Below are 18342 nucleotides of genomic sequence, written 5' to 3' on the forward strand. Positions count from 1 at the left end.
GAGGAAAGGGAGCAGGCAGGTGGAAAAGGAAATGCTACCACTGACCTGAGAGCTCCTGGAGCAGCAAGCACATCTTCATCTACAGGAGACCACAGGCATTTGGTAAAAGTTTGTTAGAGTCACAGAATGGTTTGGGTTGGAAACAACCTTTGGAAACAACCTTTAAAGATAACTTAGTCCAACCCCCCTGCCACGGTCAAGGTCGTCTTCCACTAGAGGGTCATTAAATTTCCCATGGCAAGCTTGGATGTGATGTGTAAGAAGCCCCTGGAAAAAGCTGTGCAGCTCCATCCTCCTTGATTGTAGAGAGGATGGAGGGCTGCAGGAGGTTCCTCTTGAAGAAGAGCCTCTAGCCCTTGTGCATGTGCTTCTTCCACTGCACATTGCAAGACCAGACATTTTCCCATGTTGTGTGATGCAGTAAGGAGAGAGCAAACACGCAGCAGCCAAAGCCACCTTGTGTTTGGCCCGCGGAGCTGCAGCATGGCTTAGGCAAGGTGTGCTGCAACCCTTCTCTATGTGCTGTAGCGAAGTTGTCATGTGTCTGGTTCTGTTGCCCAAGGTCTTCGTCCTCCCCACTGCGTGCTCCAGTTTGCATGTGCACAGGGCTGTGGGGAGATCCAACATGTACTGCTGGCTCAGTGCACCCAGCCCTGTCTCGTGGCATGACTGTCACTGGGTTGTTGGCAGGAGTGAGTGGAAAGCACCACTGAAGAAAGGAAGACACAGGGGCAGCTTGGCCTGTCTGTAACTCACAAACAGACCCTTCCCTGGACAGGGATGCTCTCCTCCCAGTGAGCTGTTGCGTTATGCTCTGTACCTGTCCAAAGGTACAAACCCTTCTCTCTGACTCACCTTACTCATGCCTGACGCTGCAGGCTTGCACATCCTTGTCAAGGTAGTGGGGATGCGCCCCCTGGATTAGGAGACTTATAGGCATGGCTCATCACACGTAGTCAGCAAGGCTGCCTGTCAGCTGAGCAAGACCATCATCTCCTCACTGGATAGCATGACGTGGAGAGGGTTGGGAGCTACAGTAGTACGTGGTGGTGGCTGAGATGGCAGGCAGCAGGAAATGCAGGCAGTCAGCCCCGCTGCAGTATGTCTGGCCATGCCAGTTATACTCAAGGTCTAGGAAAAGGAACATGATGAATTAAATAGGTTTTATTGCCACTGTATTGATCTCTCTTTCTCCTTTTGTAGGTGATAAATGCTATTGAGCAGGACTACCGGCTACCACCACCTATGGATTGTCCGAATGCCCTGCACCAGCTAATGCTTGACTGTTGGCAGAAAGATCGAAACCACAGACCCAAATTTGGGCAAATTGTCAACACCTTAGATAAAATGATCCGAAATCCTAACAGCCTGAAAGCCATGGCACCTCTTTCCTCTGGGTGTGTATTTCTGTCTTCCTCTTGTCCTGTGGCTTCTGTTTGCAGATCTGCTGTCCTTTGAGTCCTGGTGGGTACCATCTTTGCATCTCTCTAGGCTAGCTATTTCAGAGGCAGCTTGCCCAGTGATATTTAGTCCTTTATAGGAAGGGCATTCAAAGAAGTCAAGGTCACTCTGGTCCCTCTTCTTGGACAGGTTAGATCTGGTGACCACAGCTCACTGAGTTGGACAGTGACTCTAACTGCAGTTAAAGGAGCACATTGGTTTCATGTACACGTGATGCTGGATGAGTGTGGTTGCTTTGGTTGTTGAATCTCGCATGCAATGGGGGCAAATAAAGCCTCATCGAGCAGTATGGTGTTTCCTTGGACTGGGTGGAGATACACCCAGAGAATGTATTTTCCCCCCTGTTGCAGCCATGATTTTAGAGCTGCATCCCATCATCCTTGAAGGCTTCTACCTCTCCTTTACAAACTGATCCAGTAAGAGTTCTCTGATGCTCTACACCATCTTTCCCTCAGTTGAATTAGACTGTTTTCTGATTGGTACTTCATATTACGGTGCAGTGCAGGCACTGTGAATGGTGCTGGTGCAGATCTCTTCAGCTGAGGGATGGTGCAGAAATACTTGTGCCTTTTGCTGTTTGTTCTGCTCATTCCCCATTTCTGTGTTTCAGGATGAACCTCCCCCTGCTTGACCGCACAATCCCAGATTATACCAGCTTCAACACTGTGGATGAATGGCTGGATGCCATCAAGATGAGCCAGTACAAGGAGAGCTTTGCCAGTGCTGGCTTCACCACCTTTGACGTAGTATCTCAGATGACCGTAGAGTAAGTGCCCTGGCTTCTGTTCCCAAAGCACAAGGAAAAATCTCAGCAGTTTGACAACAACTGCTTGTTACTGAGTTAGTTTTTATTCTCCCATAATGTAGTTCCTGTAAAACCTGTTGCTCTGTGGACCCACTTCTAGTCTATCCAGTTTCTGCAGATCTACTTTGTGCTGCGGGCTCTGTCTTGTCTCCGCACAGTGTGTGTCTGTCTGCTGGCCTGGGTCTGCAGAATCCATTTCCACACTATCACGCTGCACAAACAAGACCCACACAAGGGTCTCCAAAACCCCAACATGGAAAACACAGAGAATTTAGGCCAGCACCAGACCATTCTCCAGCCACTCAAGAGCACTTGTAGACTCCACGGTCCTTTTGGACATATGACATATCAGTGATGGCAACAAGCACACTGCAAACAAATTCCTGACTAAGAAAAGCCTCTGAAACTCCAGATGGTTTCAGATTTGTTCTGAATTGCCCTGCATCCACTGAAAACATCCCTAGTGGCAAAGTCTTAGCAAATTCTTCAGAGGAATCAGGCAGCTGAAATCTGTTTGTGGTGGGTTTTGAAATCCCTTGGGGCAAGCTGGGACTTTGATGCCTCTGGTGAAAGATTTGTGGTTGGTTGCAGTTAGCTTTAGCAAACCTGCCTAAGAGAGCACCAAGATTAAAGCCATCTCTAAGTGCTACAATGTCTCTGCCTCATAACCAGGGATTCCTTTTACTTGGTCCCTAATTCCAGTCTTTAAATCTACTAATGGGTCTGAATCCACTCACGCAGACAGCCAAACTGACCATTTCTGGCTTTCTTATTTGCTGCTAGGAAATTCACCTGACAGTTGTGACTGTTCAGTACATCTGTGATACAACCCCAAGGCCCTGGGGATGATGTTGGCACATTACAGGCTGTGTTCATACAACAGAAAGAGGGTCCATAGAATCTGAAGGAGAAGGAAAAAGAACTTTGACTAAACTGGGACATCCCAGCCTGCCTGTGTTTGTCTGTAGGCTGGGACACCTGAGCCAACAAAGTGTCTGTGTCCAGGGCAGAAAGCTGAGGAAGCACAGGGCTGTGTGGGGCCACAGTCTTACTCTGGTTTGCAGACACGAGTGAAGTCTTTGGTCTTTGTTCCCAATGAGAACAAAAGCTAAAGTCAAGGTGCCAGACTCATCCAAGGAGGAAAATCCTCTAGCTCAGCACATCTGCCTGAGACAAGGTCTAAAACATGCTCTGAAGGCTCGTGTGCCACTTGTGCTAGAGGATTTTTGCTCACCTTTCCTTGGAGCACCTGTTCACCCTTCTTTGCCCATTGACTTCCACTCTAAAACAGGCAAGGGGTTTGCCACACTTTAAAGTCTATTCTTTAACACTCAAGGAAGGAGAAAATCCTTACAGTCAGGTACAGGTCACATCTCCTGAATGCCATCTGTTCACTGATCAGAAGAATTCATGACTGAGATTTATCCACCAAGGAGGAGATGAGTAACAAACTCATGTGGAGTGACCACAGGTACGAACAATGCAGAGTCACTTTCATGCTCTTGGCGCAACCTTTGTTCTTCCCAGGTGCCCACTCTCTATAAAAAATAGAAGCAGTGATAAAAATGAGATTGTTGTGATTTAGCAAAGAGGGTAAGTAGCAAAAGTTTATCACTTGATGGCCTCATTGGATCAAAGCAAAAGTAGCAAGAGCAACCATCATCTGCGCAGGGGGGAGTGAGATTCACACTGCTGACGATGTGTGTCCCCAGGGGTGGAAAAAATGGGTTACTGTGTCACAAAAAGAGAGAGATAATCTAAACATGCAAAGAAAGAAACAAAACAATGCATGGGTAGAAAACCTTAAGGCAAATTCACTTACAAACAATGAGCAGAGCCTGTGGTCTCTGTTGAGGTTCCGGTACTGCAGGGGTGATGCAGGTAGGTTGCAATTGCAAAGCCAGGGAGGGTCAAAAAAGAAAGAGTAGAGGTTTCACCAGGTTTGCCTGTATTTGTTGCATGTATGGAACGTGCTCATATATGAACTTGTTCTGCTGTGAGAAAAATGTGGTCTTTATATGGTGTCTGTTTCTTTTCCTCCTAAAGGGACATTCTGCGAGTTGGGGTCACTTTAGCAGGACACCAGAAGAAAATCCTTAACAGTATCCAGGTGATGAGGGCACAGATGAACCAAATTCAGTCTGTGGAGGTTTGATAGTGAAGTGTCCTCCTACTCCTCTTCCTTGAGGCCCTGCTCCCCTTTGCCCTTGTATGTCCAGACTACAGTTCTTGAGTGTTCTACATGGACCAGAGACAGGCAGCTGCTCTGAGGATCATGGCAACAGGAAGAAATGCCCTGTCATCAGCAATGAGAAGTCACCAAGAGCTTCTAGAATTTAAGCAATGGAAAAAGGGAACAAAAAAAGACAACTATTTTGAAAAAAAAAACACAACAGAAAAACAAAAAAAAAGAACAAAACCCACAAACTATGAAATATTTTTAAATAATAATAATAAAGCAATTGTGTTCTTGAAAAGGGCTCCAAGACCAATGGGAGTCTCCAAAGGAAGAGAAGAGAGCAGCTTCATCTGTTTCCTCTTGCACAAGGCTGCTGCAGCTGGGCCCAGCACCTCTGGAGCAATGAGACTTCTTCAAGAAGATGAATGCAAAGAAAGGTCCCAAGAAGCACTTCTCTTTCTCACATGGGCTGGTGGCTCTGGGAATGGCATGCGGTCAGCAGTCCTTCCCTAAAGCCCCTGTTAGCAAATCAAAGGGGAGAGAGAGCTGAAGCTCTTTGGTGCTGTGGAACCAAGTGCGTCTCAGAAATGGATGGACTTCTTCAAAAGATGAAGACTTTTTCTAAAAAATAATAAAAAAAACAAAACACACACAAAAAAAAAAACCAACAAACAAACAAACTGAGACTAGAAGAGGCTGTTTCCGACAATTGAGAAGGAATCTGTAATGCTTCAGGGGGTGGGGATGGGGAAAACCAATCCTTTTTACATCTCTTATTTTCTCTTGTCATGGAACAGTTTTGTGAGTGACAGTTTCCTAAGGGTCCGTCCATCCACCCGCCCGTGGCATCATTGTCTCATACATATCATATGCACAAGACTTTTAGTGATGTCCTCACTAGATGCCAATGATCTTTCCCCAGAAGACTTCCCAAGTACAGTATGTAGTAGTTTTTGATTACAAATGCTGATGTGTACCTTTATTTTTCGGTTGTCATTGTTGGGAGATTTGTCTTTTTACCTTCTTTTGTTCACACCAGATTGTGAGTTTGGGGTGGGAAATGGTTGGTTGGTTGGGGTTTTCCAATGAAAAATGACATCTCAAAGCATCATATCGTTCAAGAACTTAAACCCCTTCCCTGGGGAAGGAAATCTGCAGCTTATTGACAATATGCCAGGAGAATTGGGTTTTTTTATATGCACATTTCCTCCCATTTGCTTGTTTGTTATTTTGCAGTTTGTCACGGCCCGACCGACCTTTCTGATGTTGGGTTTCCAGTTGTTTGCCAAGACAAAACGATCACCCACTCGATTCAGGGTTGCTGATGCAGGGGTGAGCAGCATCGTAGGGTTTGGGAAGGGAGCTGCAGAGGAGAGGGAAAGATAGGGGAGGATGGATGGGTTGTGGGAGGGAATGATAACTCCACAGCTGGCTGTCAGAGCCCTTTGGCAGTGAAACGCCTGACTGCTTAGAAAGGTGTCATTGGTGTCCTGACCACAGAAAGGCAGGGTAAGCCCCGACCTCTAAGAGGAGCTCACAGCATGTGGTTTCTTGGAATCAGAATTGCATTCGCTGCCAAGTTGTGGATGGTTCACTGCAGTGATCACACTCTGCGGCTGTGCTCTGTGCCCTTTGGGGAACGCAGTCCCTTCGTTAGACGATGTGCTGGGGGCTCTGAAACAGCTTCAGGCTCAGCCAGTCGCCTTGAGGAGAGCCTGGGACAGCAAAGGCAAGACTTCTGATGCAGGAGCCCAGGTCTCCAGAGGCAGAATGCTGTGGCTGAAGCTGAATGATCAGTCAGTGGATTTATAAACAACTGAAATAAATACTATAGTTGCTGACCAGGTCTTTGGTATGTGTAAATGCCACCAACCCAGAGCTTGAGGGTGCAAATGAGAATCGGGCTTGTTCTCCTTGCTCAGCACCTTGTATCCTTTTAAACATGCCTAGCACCAGTCGCCTTCCTCTGGCCACATGTGGCATCTTTCTACACATCTGGCCATGGCCAGCACAGTTTGTGTTTACAAGCCCTTGTCTGCAGTTGCTATTTGTAGCGGCCTCCACTTACTTTCAGCAGCCCGGGGTGTTGGAGGCATGTTCATAGGGAGCTGGTTTGCTGTGTTTTCCAGGAGCTGCATCCAAGGGGAAGTGCGTCTGCTGTGGATGAAACTCCCAAACTGTCTAGACTTGTGTGGCCAGACATCACCTCCCTAGACTGCTTGTAAAATACGAGGCCATTTATAAAATACTTAGAATTTTCCACTTTCAGACCAGATCCAACAAAGAAGAACTTAGGAGTGGCAGCAGACCATTCCCTACAAGTGAGAGTTATTTCCCTGCTTAGCTCTTGCAGTGTCCCAGTGTTTGGTGGACAGCGTCAGCAGCGGGGCCCTTAAGTGGAGGACTTTTCCCCCCAGCCCCTATTTATCTGAAATCTTGAGTGCAGCATCGTATTTGCATTTGTGTTTTCGGTATTCTCCTGTTCTTGCCATCAAAAGTGCATCTGCAGTCACGTTAACTTCAGGAGCAGGTGTGTGCTGGGAACACAGAGATGTATTCTGTACTCAGTGTCCACAGTGCTCCCCCTCTGACAGCAGTGCCATTGCCCTACATCTTTCAGATGGCAGAATATGATATGGAGTGAGGGGTCAGTGGACTATAGGCATGTTTATATACAGGTGGTGCCTGGACATAATCAGCTGCCTGTCCTATATCCAGGCGGGTTCAGCCCGTGTGTCTAAAGAAGGGATGCTTTTAATGTCGTTGCATTTAAAAAGCTGTGCTCCTGGTCAGGAAAAGGACTTAAAGACCAGCATGCATCGATGGTGGCAACTAAAGCACACAGAGAGCTGGTGCTTGAAGAGGGCACACAGAGAAACAAGGAGCTTCTCCATGTGCCCTGTCCAGTACAAGTGTGGAGCAGTAGCGAGAACTGGTCCATCTGTGTCTCACATTGTAGCTGCTGTATTTTAACAAGGAACAGTTGTCAGTCTCTCCCAAAGGCACGTCTGAAGCTGTTTGGTGGCAGGCCCGGGTGAGGGAAGCGTGGTGCTGTGGCAGGTTGTCCAGCCATAGCCAACCGGCTACTTTATGGACAAGAGAGCTTTGCAAGGAGAGCTGTCTGCCTAGAAAACTCACCAGCAGATTGCTGTGGGGCAGCCATGTGGAAGGAGCACACGATGCCCTTCAGTTGTCCTTCCCAGACAATTCTTGACTGTTCTCTGCCATCCCTTACATTCCTGCAGACACGAGGCAGAAGCAATGGCCAGGCAGCATCACTTCAGAGCCAGTCCTCATTAGGGCTTGGAAGGGCACTTCAGGTCTTCATTTGGAAACGTTTTGTCTTAATGCACTGAATCTCCTCATTGGCTACCATTATACACATCTACCTGCCAGACCCAACCCACTGTGAAGGATGGGACCATACCAAGCTCAGTGCCATAGCTCACCAAAGCCGTGGCAGCCGTCTGCAGGACAGAGAAAGCACATCCTTGTCTCTTCTTCTGACCAAAAATCACGTGTTGTCAGTGCTAAAAGTTAACACATTCCCATCTGTTGATACCAGGTTTTGCTGTGACATCTGTCTGTGCTTGTGTAGGACTAATGGAGAACTGGACTTAAAATAGACACGATCCATAAACCACTGCAATTTTCTGCATCCCTCAAGCTCTCCTGGGAGCACAAGGAACCAAGTTCCTGAAAGTCCTTTGGTTGTAAATGCCTCTGGAGCATGCTTCAGCGGAGGGCAGAGTCACTGAAGTGACTTTAATGTATTTATCTAATGGGTGTCAAATGTACTGCTATGAAATGTGAGTCTAATGACAAAACTCAGCTTCATGGGGAGAACATGTAACACGGGGAAAGGCACTTGCTGACATTAACACTGTGAAATAGTTGTGCATGTGCATGTGTGGATACAAAAACCAACACAATGAGATTTTCAGGCGGCTTTGCTGCCATCTTCACGTTTCACCTCCACCTCTCAAGCTACCTCCTAGACCCTTCTCCTCTGTTTCCCACTGCCATCTGCTGCTGAGGGTTACCCATGTCTGGTGATGGCGGTGGGTCCGAGAGCTGAGCATGATCCTGGATTGAAAGCACAAAGTTGGCTGGCCAGTGATAAGTTCAAATCATGCAGAGCATCATGGGGCAGAGCGGAGGGAGCAAAGCACAGGTGGGTAGTAAGAAGTTAAGACATATGTAGTGGGTCATTGTGAGCTGTTGGCCACCAGCCCTCTACCTGGGATTAACAGCACAGGGGTGTGCCAGACAAAAGGAAAACCACACTTGCATGAGGCACTGCCATGAGGAATCACTTGCTCTTGCTGACTGGGGGGACACAGAAACAGGGCACTATGAGCTGCATGTCCCCTCCCCTTTCATAAATGTAATTAATGGTGATCTGTGGTTTTCAGCAGCTGAAGAGCTGCTGGCTCCTCCTGCAGTCTGCTGCAGTCTGGCTTCTCCATAGCATCCTCCCCACTGGGCAGTAGCTTTCAGTGGCAGTAACTCAAGCGCAGGACCTCCGTGTGATGCGGGTAAATGTGGCTGTCACAGACTTTACTGGCTATGCAGTATTCATTTAGTATTAAGATTCGAATTTGGAGTTTTAACCCACGGCTCCATGATCAGTCATTATGTATGAGAGTCGTCTTGTTAGCATTGTTGAGTGTGTGCCTGGGTTAGGAAGAAGAGAACCGTGTTGCAGGGAAGCGTTTACAGTAGTACCATGTGCAAGGCTGGGAAGAAAGCAGTGCTCCATCTTTCTGTAGCTCTGCCTTAGAAGGTCTGCCATAAAGGGGCTGTTGGCCAGCCACAATAGCAGGACCTTGCTCTCTTCACTTAAGTATTCTCCATATGCAGAGTTGCCTCCTGGGCTGGAATGGCATGAGCTAACAAGAGAGGAAGCTTTATCAGTAGTAGGTGCTACCTATGCTAATAATGCTTTTCCCACATCCCTTAAAGGTGTTAAAGGAAAGGTTCTTTCCCCGTAATCATCACAGTGGCCTGCAGAGAAAACCTCTTGGTGGCTTTGAGCAGTTGAGGAAATCTCTTGTTATATTTTCCAGGTGGATTTCTACAAAACCTGGGGTCAGGGCTTGATCTCTGCTGCATCCCTGACAGTTGTATGCTCTGATGATACAATAAATCTGTGGCTGCCTTGGATTTATGAGTCCAGAGTGTGTGGAAGTATCTCTGTTGTCTGGTTTGTTTTAGTGGAGTCTTTTTTAATGTATTTCATCTTCTTTCTAACCTGAGCATGGTTAACCCGAGGCGTATTTAACGTAGGTCTTTTTCCATCTTCAGAAATTTTACATACTTACAAGTTCCTCACATACAGGATTTCCTCCTCTAAGTTACATGATCAGTTAATGTAGTACCAGCTTCGTTTTTGTATCCTGCTGGCAGTTTTCCAATGCCATTAAAGGCATCCTAAAAGTTATCTTCTTTGCTGTGTTCTCCTTTTACACTGCAATCTCTTCGTGAAGTGCTTGACGTGCTTTCAGCTCTGCAACCAGTAGTCCTCTATATCAGCAAAATGACATTTCCTCATAGCTGTATTATCTGAGCTGTACTTGCTTGCAGTCAACACAACCACCTTCTGTCCTGGAGCTTTAGTTTGTGACTTGAGCACTGGTCCCATCTGCATCGCATTGGTTCCACCATGTTCATTCACAACTCAGTCCAGTTCTGCCACTGGCTGTCCCACAAGCAATTCCCACCCAAAAATTCCCTTCTGTATTGCTGATTTCATTTTGTCATTGCAGATTGCTGCTAGAATCCTCCTACTATGCAGAATATACAGTCGTTTATCTCCGATCCTATTTTGGCCTTGTCTTTAGGCTTCTCCAGGATGATTTGCTTCTTGTAACTATTGAGCTCTTCCCAAAGACAGGACACAACTTTGGTCTGTGTTTTCTCCCATATGATTGCAATCTTCCATTGTTGTCTTGGAAAACTCCCTGCACTCTGAAAATATTTCCTGGGATTTACCTTACTGCTGTCCCTTTCTTATTCCTGCCAACTTCACTGACAAATGCTATATGCAGAAATTTGGGATGGAAGCAGGAAGACCCCACAAGTCTTTTCCTTGCTCTGCATTCCCAGCTGTCTCACAACTGATGCAGCAATTCCTCTCCATTCTCCCCCTCCCCTTCCTCAGTTCTGCAAGACATTTCTCTGCAGTCCTGTGCTTTGCAGGATGCAGCAGCAGCCCCACTTCTGTAGGACTCTGATCGTTGACTCACTCAGTCCAACCACGGACTGTTAGATACACATAGTGCCCCGTTGCCATTCCTGCAAACAAGACTTGACCTTGCATGCCTTAGTTTTGATTCTTTTTGTTCAGGAAGTCCATTTTGCCTTCAGGAAAACAGAACAACAAATGTTTGGCTGATCCTTTTCCAGTTCTTTTATTCCAGTGAGTTTCAGGAATTTTTCGGTTGCCTCAACTGTAGCTTCTACTTCTACCTCTAAGGTCAGTCGTCATTTCCTGCACAGATGTCCTACTGTATTCTTTGATGATTCCTACTAAGTCTAGGAGGAAAGGATTAAACTTTGTCGAGCCTTTAGCTCTGTTAGCAAAAACTGATGGAAGGCGTTCAGTGAGGACTAGGGGGAGCGTTACCCTAACCCGAGGGGGGTGAATGCTGACGGTCAAATCACCCTATCCCCCACGTTGCCTTTCTCCTGCACTTCCAGCTCCCTGACTGCAGTTTGTGGTGAGTTGGTTCATGAGTCTGGGAGGTGGAGGTTGGCAAAAGCATCAGACCCAACTGAGCAGTGCTCACTCTTGCTGGGTCTTTGCTAGAGGAGAATAAACGTGAAGTCTCTGATTGCTGCCAAACATCAGTGCACAGGAGCCTTCGTACAAGAATGTGGTTATGAGACAGCAATTCTCTGATACGCTGGTGATAATTCCATTCTCCTCAACTCAAAAACGATACACAGAAAGTAGGAATTATGCAGATATAATGTCTGTATATTATATCAGATCTTATCAGGGCCTCAGGAACAGCCAGACGTCTCTGGGAGGTATAAAAGGTAAATTGATTGTGGTTCTTGGTCTGGCAGAGGTAAACCACAATGATGAACATTTCATGCTGTTAGATCAGGGAAGGTGTGGATACGATGAATAAGCAGCAGTCACTATTCTCCCAGTAAAAGAGATGAAGCAGAGTATTCCTTGGCACAAAGAAGAAGGGTTGAAGGGTGTAGCTCATTGCTGGAGCATGTTGAGACCAAGCATTAGATGGATTCAAAAGGTGACCGGACAAATGTGTAGAAAAAGAATCTCCTCAACACAAAAATACCTCTTCCAGTTTGTCTGGGTCACGGATGCCTGGGGGCATGGGGTGTACAACAGCATTCCTACAGCGCTTCTTTTATACCACTGCGTTCTTGGGACCGACACGTTTTAAATCTTTTAAAAGCCCAAACACCCGATCAATCACCATTGGTTTTCCATTCTTCGCTCTTTCTGGTGAAGGATTTCTGTGGAGCCAGAGGGCTTCTCATGCAAGGGAAACCACTTGCTTCCTCCTCCCAGTTCCTTGTGTCACACAAGCTGCAGCGTGTCGTCAGTGCCTCAAACAGCAGTAATGGCACAAAAAGGGAGGCTGTGTCTGTGGGCCCTCATGCTCTGGATGTGGAAGATCTTTAGAAGCATCCTTGCCTCAAATCTTCCTTTATGATTCAGAGGACCTTATGCACAGAGGGGACTGCTAGTGTAAGGACGGGTCCCTTCTTTCCTTCCTCTGCTATGGTGTGGTTTCTGTTGAGACTGTCACTCCTGGCTGCTTGGGTGTCTAACTGTGAGTCCAAATGGACCCGTGAGAGCTGCCTCAAGGGTGAAAATGGAGGAAAGGAGCCTGGGGCAAGCTTCTAAATTGGGCAAAGATGTCTAGGTGCAGTGGAGAAATTCAGGGCTGGGCTGAGTGCATGCAGTGAAACTCCAGAGACACCCCAGAGCAAGCAGTGAGTGTTGGGGCTCCAGGACGTGGTATTAAGTGCGATTGTGAGTGCTGGCCCAGCTCTGAAGCAGGATTTGTTCTTTATGTCCTGGGGGCGACTTAGATCCAATCAAAACCCATTCTGTTGCTCAGGCTACCTAGATGGCATACATGAAAATCTGTTTGTTAGAGGCAGTGATTCACTTCCCTCTGCAGAGCAGCCCAGGAGAGGGGCAGAGGGGCTGTCTGGAGCAGAAGGGACCCCTGGCTGTGTAGTCCTGGCCCCCTGCAGATCCTTGTAAGCTGTAGAAGACTAGGAAGGGTCATGATGTTTGAGGTTCTTGTGCTTCCTACTTGGCCCCCCTGGGCTCTGATCTCCAGTAGGAGCTGGAGTGTACTTTTTGCAGATGATTTTATAAGCTTTCTGATGGTTCTTTCCTTCTGTGAAAACCCCAGCTCCTGTGTTTATGATCCTGGGAGCATTGGAGCCATGAGAGAATCCCAGCTTTTATTGTAGGACAACCCTGACGTTCATGTGAGGAAACCAAGTTGCGGGGCTATGGGTTTCGTGTTGGCCAGCCCAGCTTATAGTGACCACTGTGTCTGGTCCCACAGTCCCTGAGCACCTCACAGTGCCTAAAGGACATGTTCAAGAGGCAAGCCAGGGCTTTCCACATGACTGAGGTAGAGGGAAATGAAGGCTGACAGCCACAAAGGAGTTGGGATACAATTCCTGTTTAAAGAGCCGAGTTAAAATTGCAGGAGTTCCCAAAATACTTCAGTAGTAAGAACTTGCTCATGTCCCTCAGACCAGTAGAAGCACTGCCCATCTTGGCTTTCAAGCTCCAGAGTTTTCTTCCAGGCTGTCCAACAGTGGAAGGAAGGGAGACTCTTGAGCTCACCCTACCCTAGGTCGTGTGTGTAGAGTGGACAGGCAAGTTTGGTCACCCCTGTCCCAGCAGACAGAAGACCTGAGCAGGGAAGAACCTGGCTTGGATAGGGATAGAATGAGCATGAGTGAGCTGGAGAGACTGAATATGAGCTCTGGCTCTCAGAGAGCTGTGGTTTGTGAGGCCCTGACACGTGCCCCTTCTGCAGGGAGAGCAGTCCCTGATGCACACATCTCCAGCTTGCCAGGCTGCGGTCCTTCTCCCAGATCATCCAGATTCTCCTGCTGAAGTCCTGGTTCACTTCTCCCCTCCTTGCCATGGTTTTCCTGAACCAAGACCGCACAGCACAGCGCACCCCTTGCTGTCCTGCTGGAGCTGGACGGGGGGAAATCAGGGACTGGGAATTTGCATCTGTTCCTTAACTCATGGATCCAAGCATAAACCCTGTTACTCAGGGGGCATTCCTCCATGCACTTCTCAGCCTGTGACCCTTGCATCCTTTATTTTTATTGCTTGATCTCCATCATCAGCTTTCTGTTCTCTGCAGCGTTTCTTTCCCCTCTATCGCTTCCCCAGTATAAGAGGGATGGATGTTTTGTTTGTATTTGGGCCATCATCAGGGAGTCCCTTCCTTGGAGCTGGCTCAGCACATCTCTGCAGGGAACCTGGGTTTCTTCCCATGAAAAAAATCCCCCCTCTGCCTACCTGCTTTCCTTCCTTTCCTCCCTGGAAACACCGGCCACCTCGCTTCCCACAGGTAGAAAGCTGTATGAAATCCAGTCAGGTGCGTCAGGATCCTCCATCAATGTTCCCATGGAATAGTTCAGGGAAAAGGATCCAACCCTGCCCCCTACCCCCAGGTAAATGAGGATGCGCATCAGTCTGAGGATACGATTCCTGTTCTCGGGTCTGCTTTGCTGGCCTTCAGTCACCTGCTGCCATGCCGTCTGTTTTGGGTGAGCTGTGAGGTCAGTCTGTCCAGGGTGCACTTTGAGGCCCCATTTGTAAGGTCTGTGGGAGTGCTCGAGCAGATGAAGCCAGAGCCAAGCAGTTCCTGCTGGAGAAATGAGCCTGGTGTTTCAAAGCACTGTCCCAAGCGCTGATCCCCGCTCACCTAGACAGGCTGTGGTGGGATGCAGGACAAGGGTGAGCTGCAGCTGGGAGCTCAAAGAGCTCCCTTCAGGGTGAGCTGGGCACAGACAGTCAAATCTGCAGCCCCAGATGCCATCTGGCAATGGGTTTCTGAGAAACTGAAGAGTCAACATAGCTGTCCATGTTTCCATTTTAGAGGAGTCCTGGCAGGGAAGAGCTTTTCCTAGCTCAGAGACTAAAGCCTAGGCCAGCAATGCAAGGGAGAAAGCAAGAAGGTCCTGGAGGGAAGTGGGCCTTATGTTGAGGTCTAAAATGTGAGATGGGGAGGTGGCAGTAATGTAGCAGGGGAAAGGGGGGGTAAGAGCACTGTGGCAACAAATCCTCTTGCCTGTCCCGGCATTGGATTACTGTGATTTGCTCATATGGCTGCTCCAGCTTGGCAAGGTGTGAAGCCATCAGCCTTAACTGGAAGATTTGTGGAGGAGCTGCATATGTTGTAGGGAGAGGAGCCTTGTTATGGCTTTGGAAGGAGCTGGTGGTATAGGATGGGTAAATTCTGTGTATCCTTCAACCGCCCAAAGACAAGTCTGTCCAGTCACTGCTACATCTTCTCATCCTCCTAACGCTAGTCCAAGGATATATCAGCTGGGCTCCATGGGCATCCCCAACGCTTATTTCCTACTCTTCATCCTGTATGTTGGCAATGGCCCTGTGGACAATGGAACATTTTCATGACAGTATTTGTATTTTTTTAATTGTGAATGGGGAGATAGCGTGCAGGTCCTTGTTACACAGGGATGTGTCTTCCATTCAGACCAGGGTTTCCCCTGGCTTCGTCAGACGTCTTTCAATGTTACTGAGATAAATAAACTAAATCAGATGTATTTATAAAGGAAACAGAAACCCGCTGCTCCAATGCCTTTGTAGGAGTATTTTTAACAAAACATTTTTTCAAAATAAATGTGAATTGTAAAGTTTGAAGCATTTGCTTGTGGCTTTCTTTTCTAGGTGCCTTGCTTAACTTTTGACCGTCCTGCGTGGGTGTAATTATTATGGTACACAAACATGAGAGATATTAACCTCAGAGAGAGGAAAACATGCCCATAACTTGTTTAGTGCCTGGGAAATGACTTCAAGATAAACAGATACCACTGTTACCCTGCTTAAACCTTTCAGTCTGAATAATTAAATGACAAATATAGCCATTTGCTCCACTTGTAAATTATCCAGAACAACACTTTTTTCTTCGTTATTAACTTTAGTTAAAAAGATGCTACCAATTTATATGTGCACATTTGAGTATTTGAACTTACGATTTCATTGATGATTTTACATGCCCTTCGTTATGAGTGGAGCAAGATGGGATATCTTAGTTCTATGACATTTCAGCTGCCCAATGCATTGACAATTGTAAACAGGAGGAGGAAACTCAAGGCAATTCAGTATCTAAGCAACTACCTCCCAGCTTGAGCCCCATATTGGAACTCAGTCGTAGCTGTTTTCATCAGAATCTTGCTCCCTTGACAACCCTGCATGTAAAAATCACGTATGTAAATGATCTTTGTAAATCAGTGAAAGGATCAGGTTCCATAGACATGAACTCAATGCTTTTATTTTAATGACTATCCACAAATTCTTCTCTGCAGTAATCTTTCAACCCTGGAAGTCATGCACATCGAGAGAACTAGGTGTAGTTTAGGTGGTTGATACAAATGATGTAGCAAATAGGCTGCATAGACCATTAGGTGTCATAATCTAGCATTCAGTCGTAATAAAGAGTTTGGCTCATAATAAGAGCATCGGTAATTTAGTTCATAATCACAAATCTGTGATACCTGATTCTGTCACCCTCCTACTTCCTTTTTTCAAAGGAAAAAAGAAATTTCCTCATGCATTTGTCAGGAGAAGCTTAGGTTTGCTCCTCTGTAACTGAGTTAAATGCAGCTACATTTAGAAAGCAGAAGCTAGATGTTCATTTGACTTTTTGGGTCGAGACTTGAACCTGCCAATTCCAATCTCTGCACCTCATCAGTGAGAGGTACTGACAGGAAGCACCAGAACCAATGAACCTGGCAAGTCTTTTATTTTGCTGTTAATCAGTCGGCATTGTTCCTTCTGGCACTACAAACCTGGAAGTAGCCAAAAAGGGAATAAGTTTGCCCCTTTTTCATGGGGTCCTGGATGCAGCTGATGCTTCCCAAGCCAGACAGACACCCAGCCCACATGCAAAGAGGAGAGTCTTGGCAAGGCAGCAAAGGCATTGACTGTCTTTCCTGTATGGAAAGCTCACCTCCCACCCCACTGGCCACTTCAGTTTACTGGGGAAGAGCATTGTCTCTACCTAGGGCAAGACCCAATCCCTATCGGAAGCATACTGAGCAAGCGGTGTCCCTAAGAACCTCTTTGTGCACACCTGAAACTCTTAACCATTTAAGATACATTTTCAGCAATAATGGTGCCAGGTTGGTGCCTTAGTCTAGGCCAGAGAGTCTCCTCCTGGCTCTCCCATGATCAGTTATTGTACCAGGAGCCCTTTCAGCACTGAATTTTCTTCTCCCACCTCTACTTTCTCCATCAGGTCAAGCATTCTCCCAAAGTATATTTGTAATATCCAGTGCTGCGAGGCCTTTGTCACCTGGGTTTTTCACTGTGTGAAGGTTCTGCCCTGTGCGTATAAAGCACCTGCAAAAGACTGGGGAAGCCCCTGAGCCCCCAGCCAGTTGACAAATGTGATAGAGGTGTCACTTTGCAGAACATCCTGAGTGAAGGATCTCACTCTGCTCTCGTGAGACCTCACCTGGAGCATTGTGTGCAGTTCTGGTGTCCTCAACATGAAAAGGACATGGAACTGTTGGAACAAGTCCAGAGGAGGCCACGAGGATGCTCAGGGGCTGGAGCACCTCCTGTATGGAGCCAGGCTGAGAAAGTTGGGGCTGTTCAGCCTGGAGAAGAGAAGTCACATGGAGACCTCAGAGCAGCTTCCAGTGTCTGAAGGGGGCCTATAGGGATGCTGGGGATGGACTCTTCATTAGGGACTGTAGTGATAGGACAAGGGGTAACGGGTTCAAACTGAAACAGGGGAAGTTTAGATTGGATATAAGGAAGAAGTTCTTTCCTGTTAGGGTGGTGAGGCACTGGAATGGGTTGCCCAGGGAGGTTGTGAATGCTCCATCCCTGGCAGTGTTCAAGGCCAGGTTGGACGAAGCCTTGGGTGCCATGGTTTAGTGTGAGGCGCCCCTGCCCATGGCAGGGGGGTTGGAACTGGATGATCTTAAGGTCCTTTCCAACCCAAACTATTCTATGATTCTATGATGATGCCCAAATATGAAACTGGTTTTACTGCTTCCAGCCTGCTTCCTTGCTTTCAGAGCAAACCATTAAGAAGGAATCTCAGCTGTACTGGTCTCATGTGAAACTTGATCTTCTCAGGCTATAAGCTTTTCCTTTCCTGACCCCAGAAGGGAAGTCTGCAGCATAATGTTGTTTCTCTCCTCTGTTATCCATTCTGCAAGAAGCTGGTTTGCTTGCAGCTTTGAAAGCCATGTGGTAAGCAAACAGCAGCCCAAAACCTTCTCTGCTGCACTCCACGGAGACACACTAGTGATTGCAGTGTGGTTTGGATTTCTTTCCCATCACACTGGTACAAATGAGGCGTAACTCTGTGGGCATCAGTGGAAAAACACTGATGGGAAACTGCTGGGTAATCAGAATCTACCATGGGTGTGTAAGGTTACAATGCCAAAAGTTATAGGGACCTAAAGAATGACATTAGAGGGACATCCATCTCTCCACCTCAGCTCTCCCTGCAGATGCCGTGTGGTTGAGACCCACATGTGAGATCAGGCCCCGGAGGCTGAATCACGATCCCTAGGGCTGTGCATAATCATTTAAGCACCTGCATTTTTGCCCTAGGAAATGCAGACATCTCTGTGGTTTTCTGGACTGCACAGGAGGTGCAGAACA

At 47.2% G+C, this 18342-nt stretch overlaps 1 protein-coding gene across 4 annotated transcripts in view; it reads left to right on the forward strand.

The window, feature by feature from the left end:
* Positions 1–6287, forward strand: part of EPHB2 (EPH receptor B2) — a 105613-nt gene extending 99326 nt beyond the window's left edge. For all 4 annotated transcript variants that reach the window (XM_057430790.1, XM_057430792.1, XM_057430791.1 and 1 more), the window contains exons 14-16: positions 1204–1397; positions 2072–2227; positions 4313–6287. In XM_057430790.1, the coding sequence (XP_057286773.1) occupies positions 1204–1397; positions 2072–2227; positions 4313–4421 (459 nt within the window). In that variant the 3' untranslated portion in view covers positions 4422–6287. The remainder of the gene's footprint in view (positions 1–1203; positions 1398–2071; positions 2228–4312) is intronic.
* The last annotated feature ends 12055 nt before the right edge of the window (positions 6288–18342 follow it).

This window comes from Pezoporus wallicus, unplaced genomic scaffold (assembly GCF_028554395.1).
Source record: "Pezoporus wallicus isolate ANWC-B61680 ecotype Strahan unplaced genomic scaffold, APGP_CSIRO_Pwel_v1 contig_11693, whole genome shotgun sequence".
Lineage (NCBI taxonomy): Eukaryota > Metazoa > Chordata > Aves > Psittaciformes > Psittacidae > Pezoporus > Pezoporus wallicus.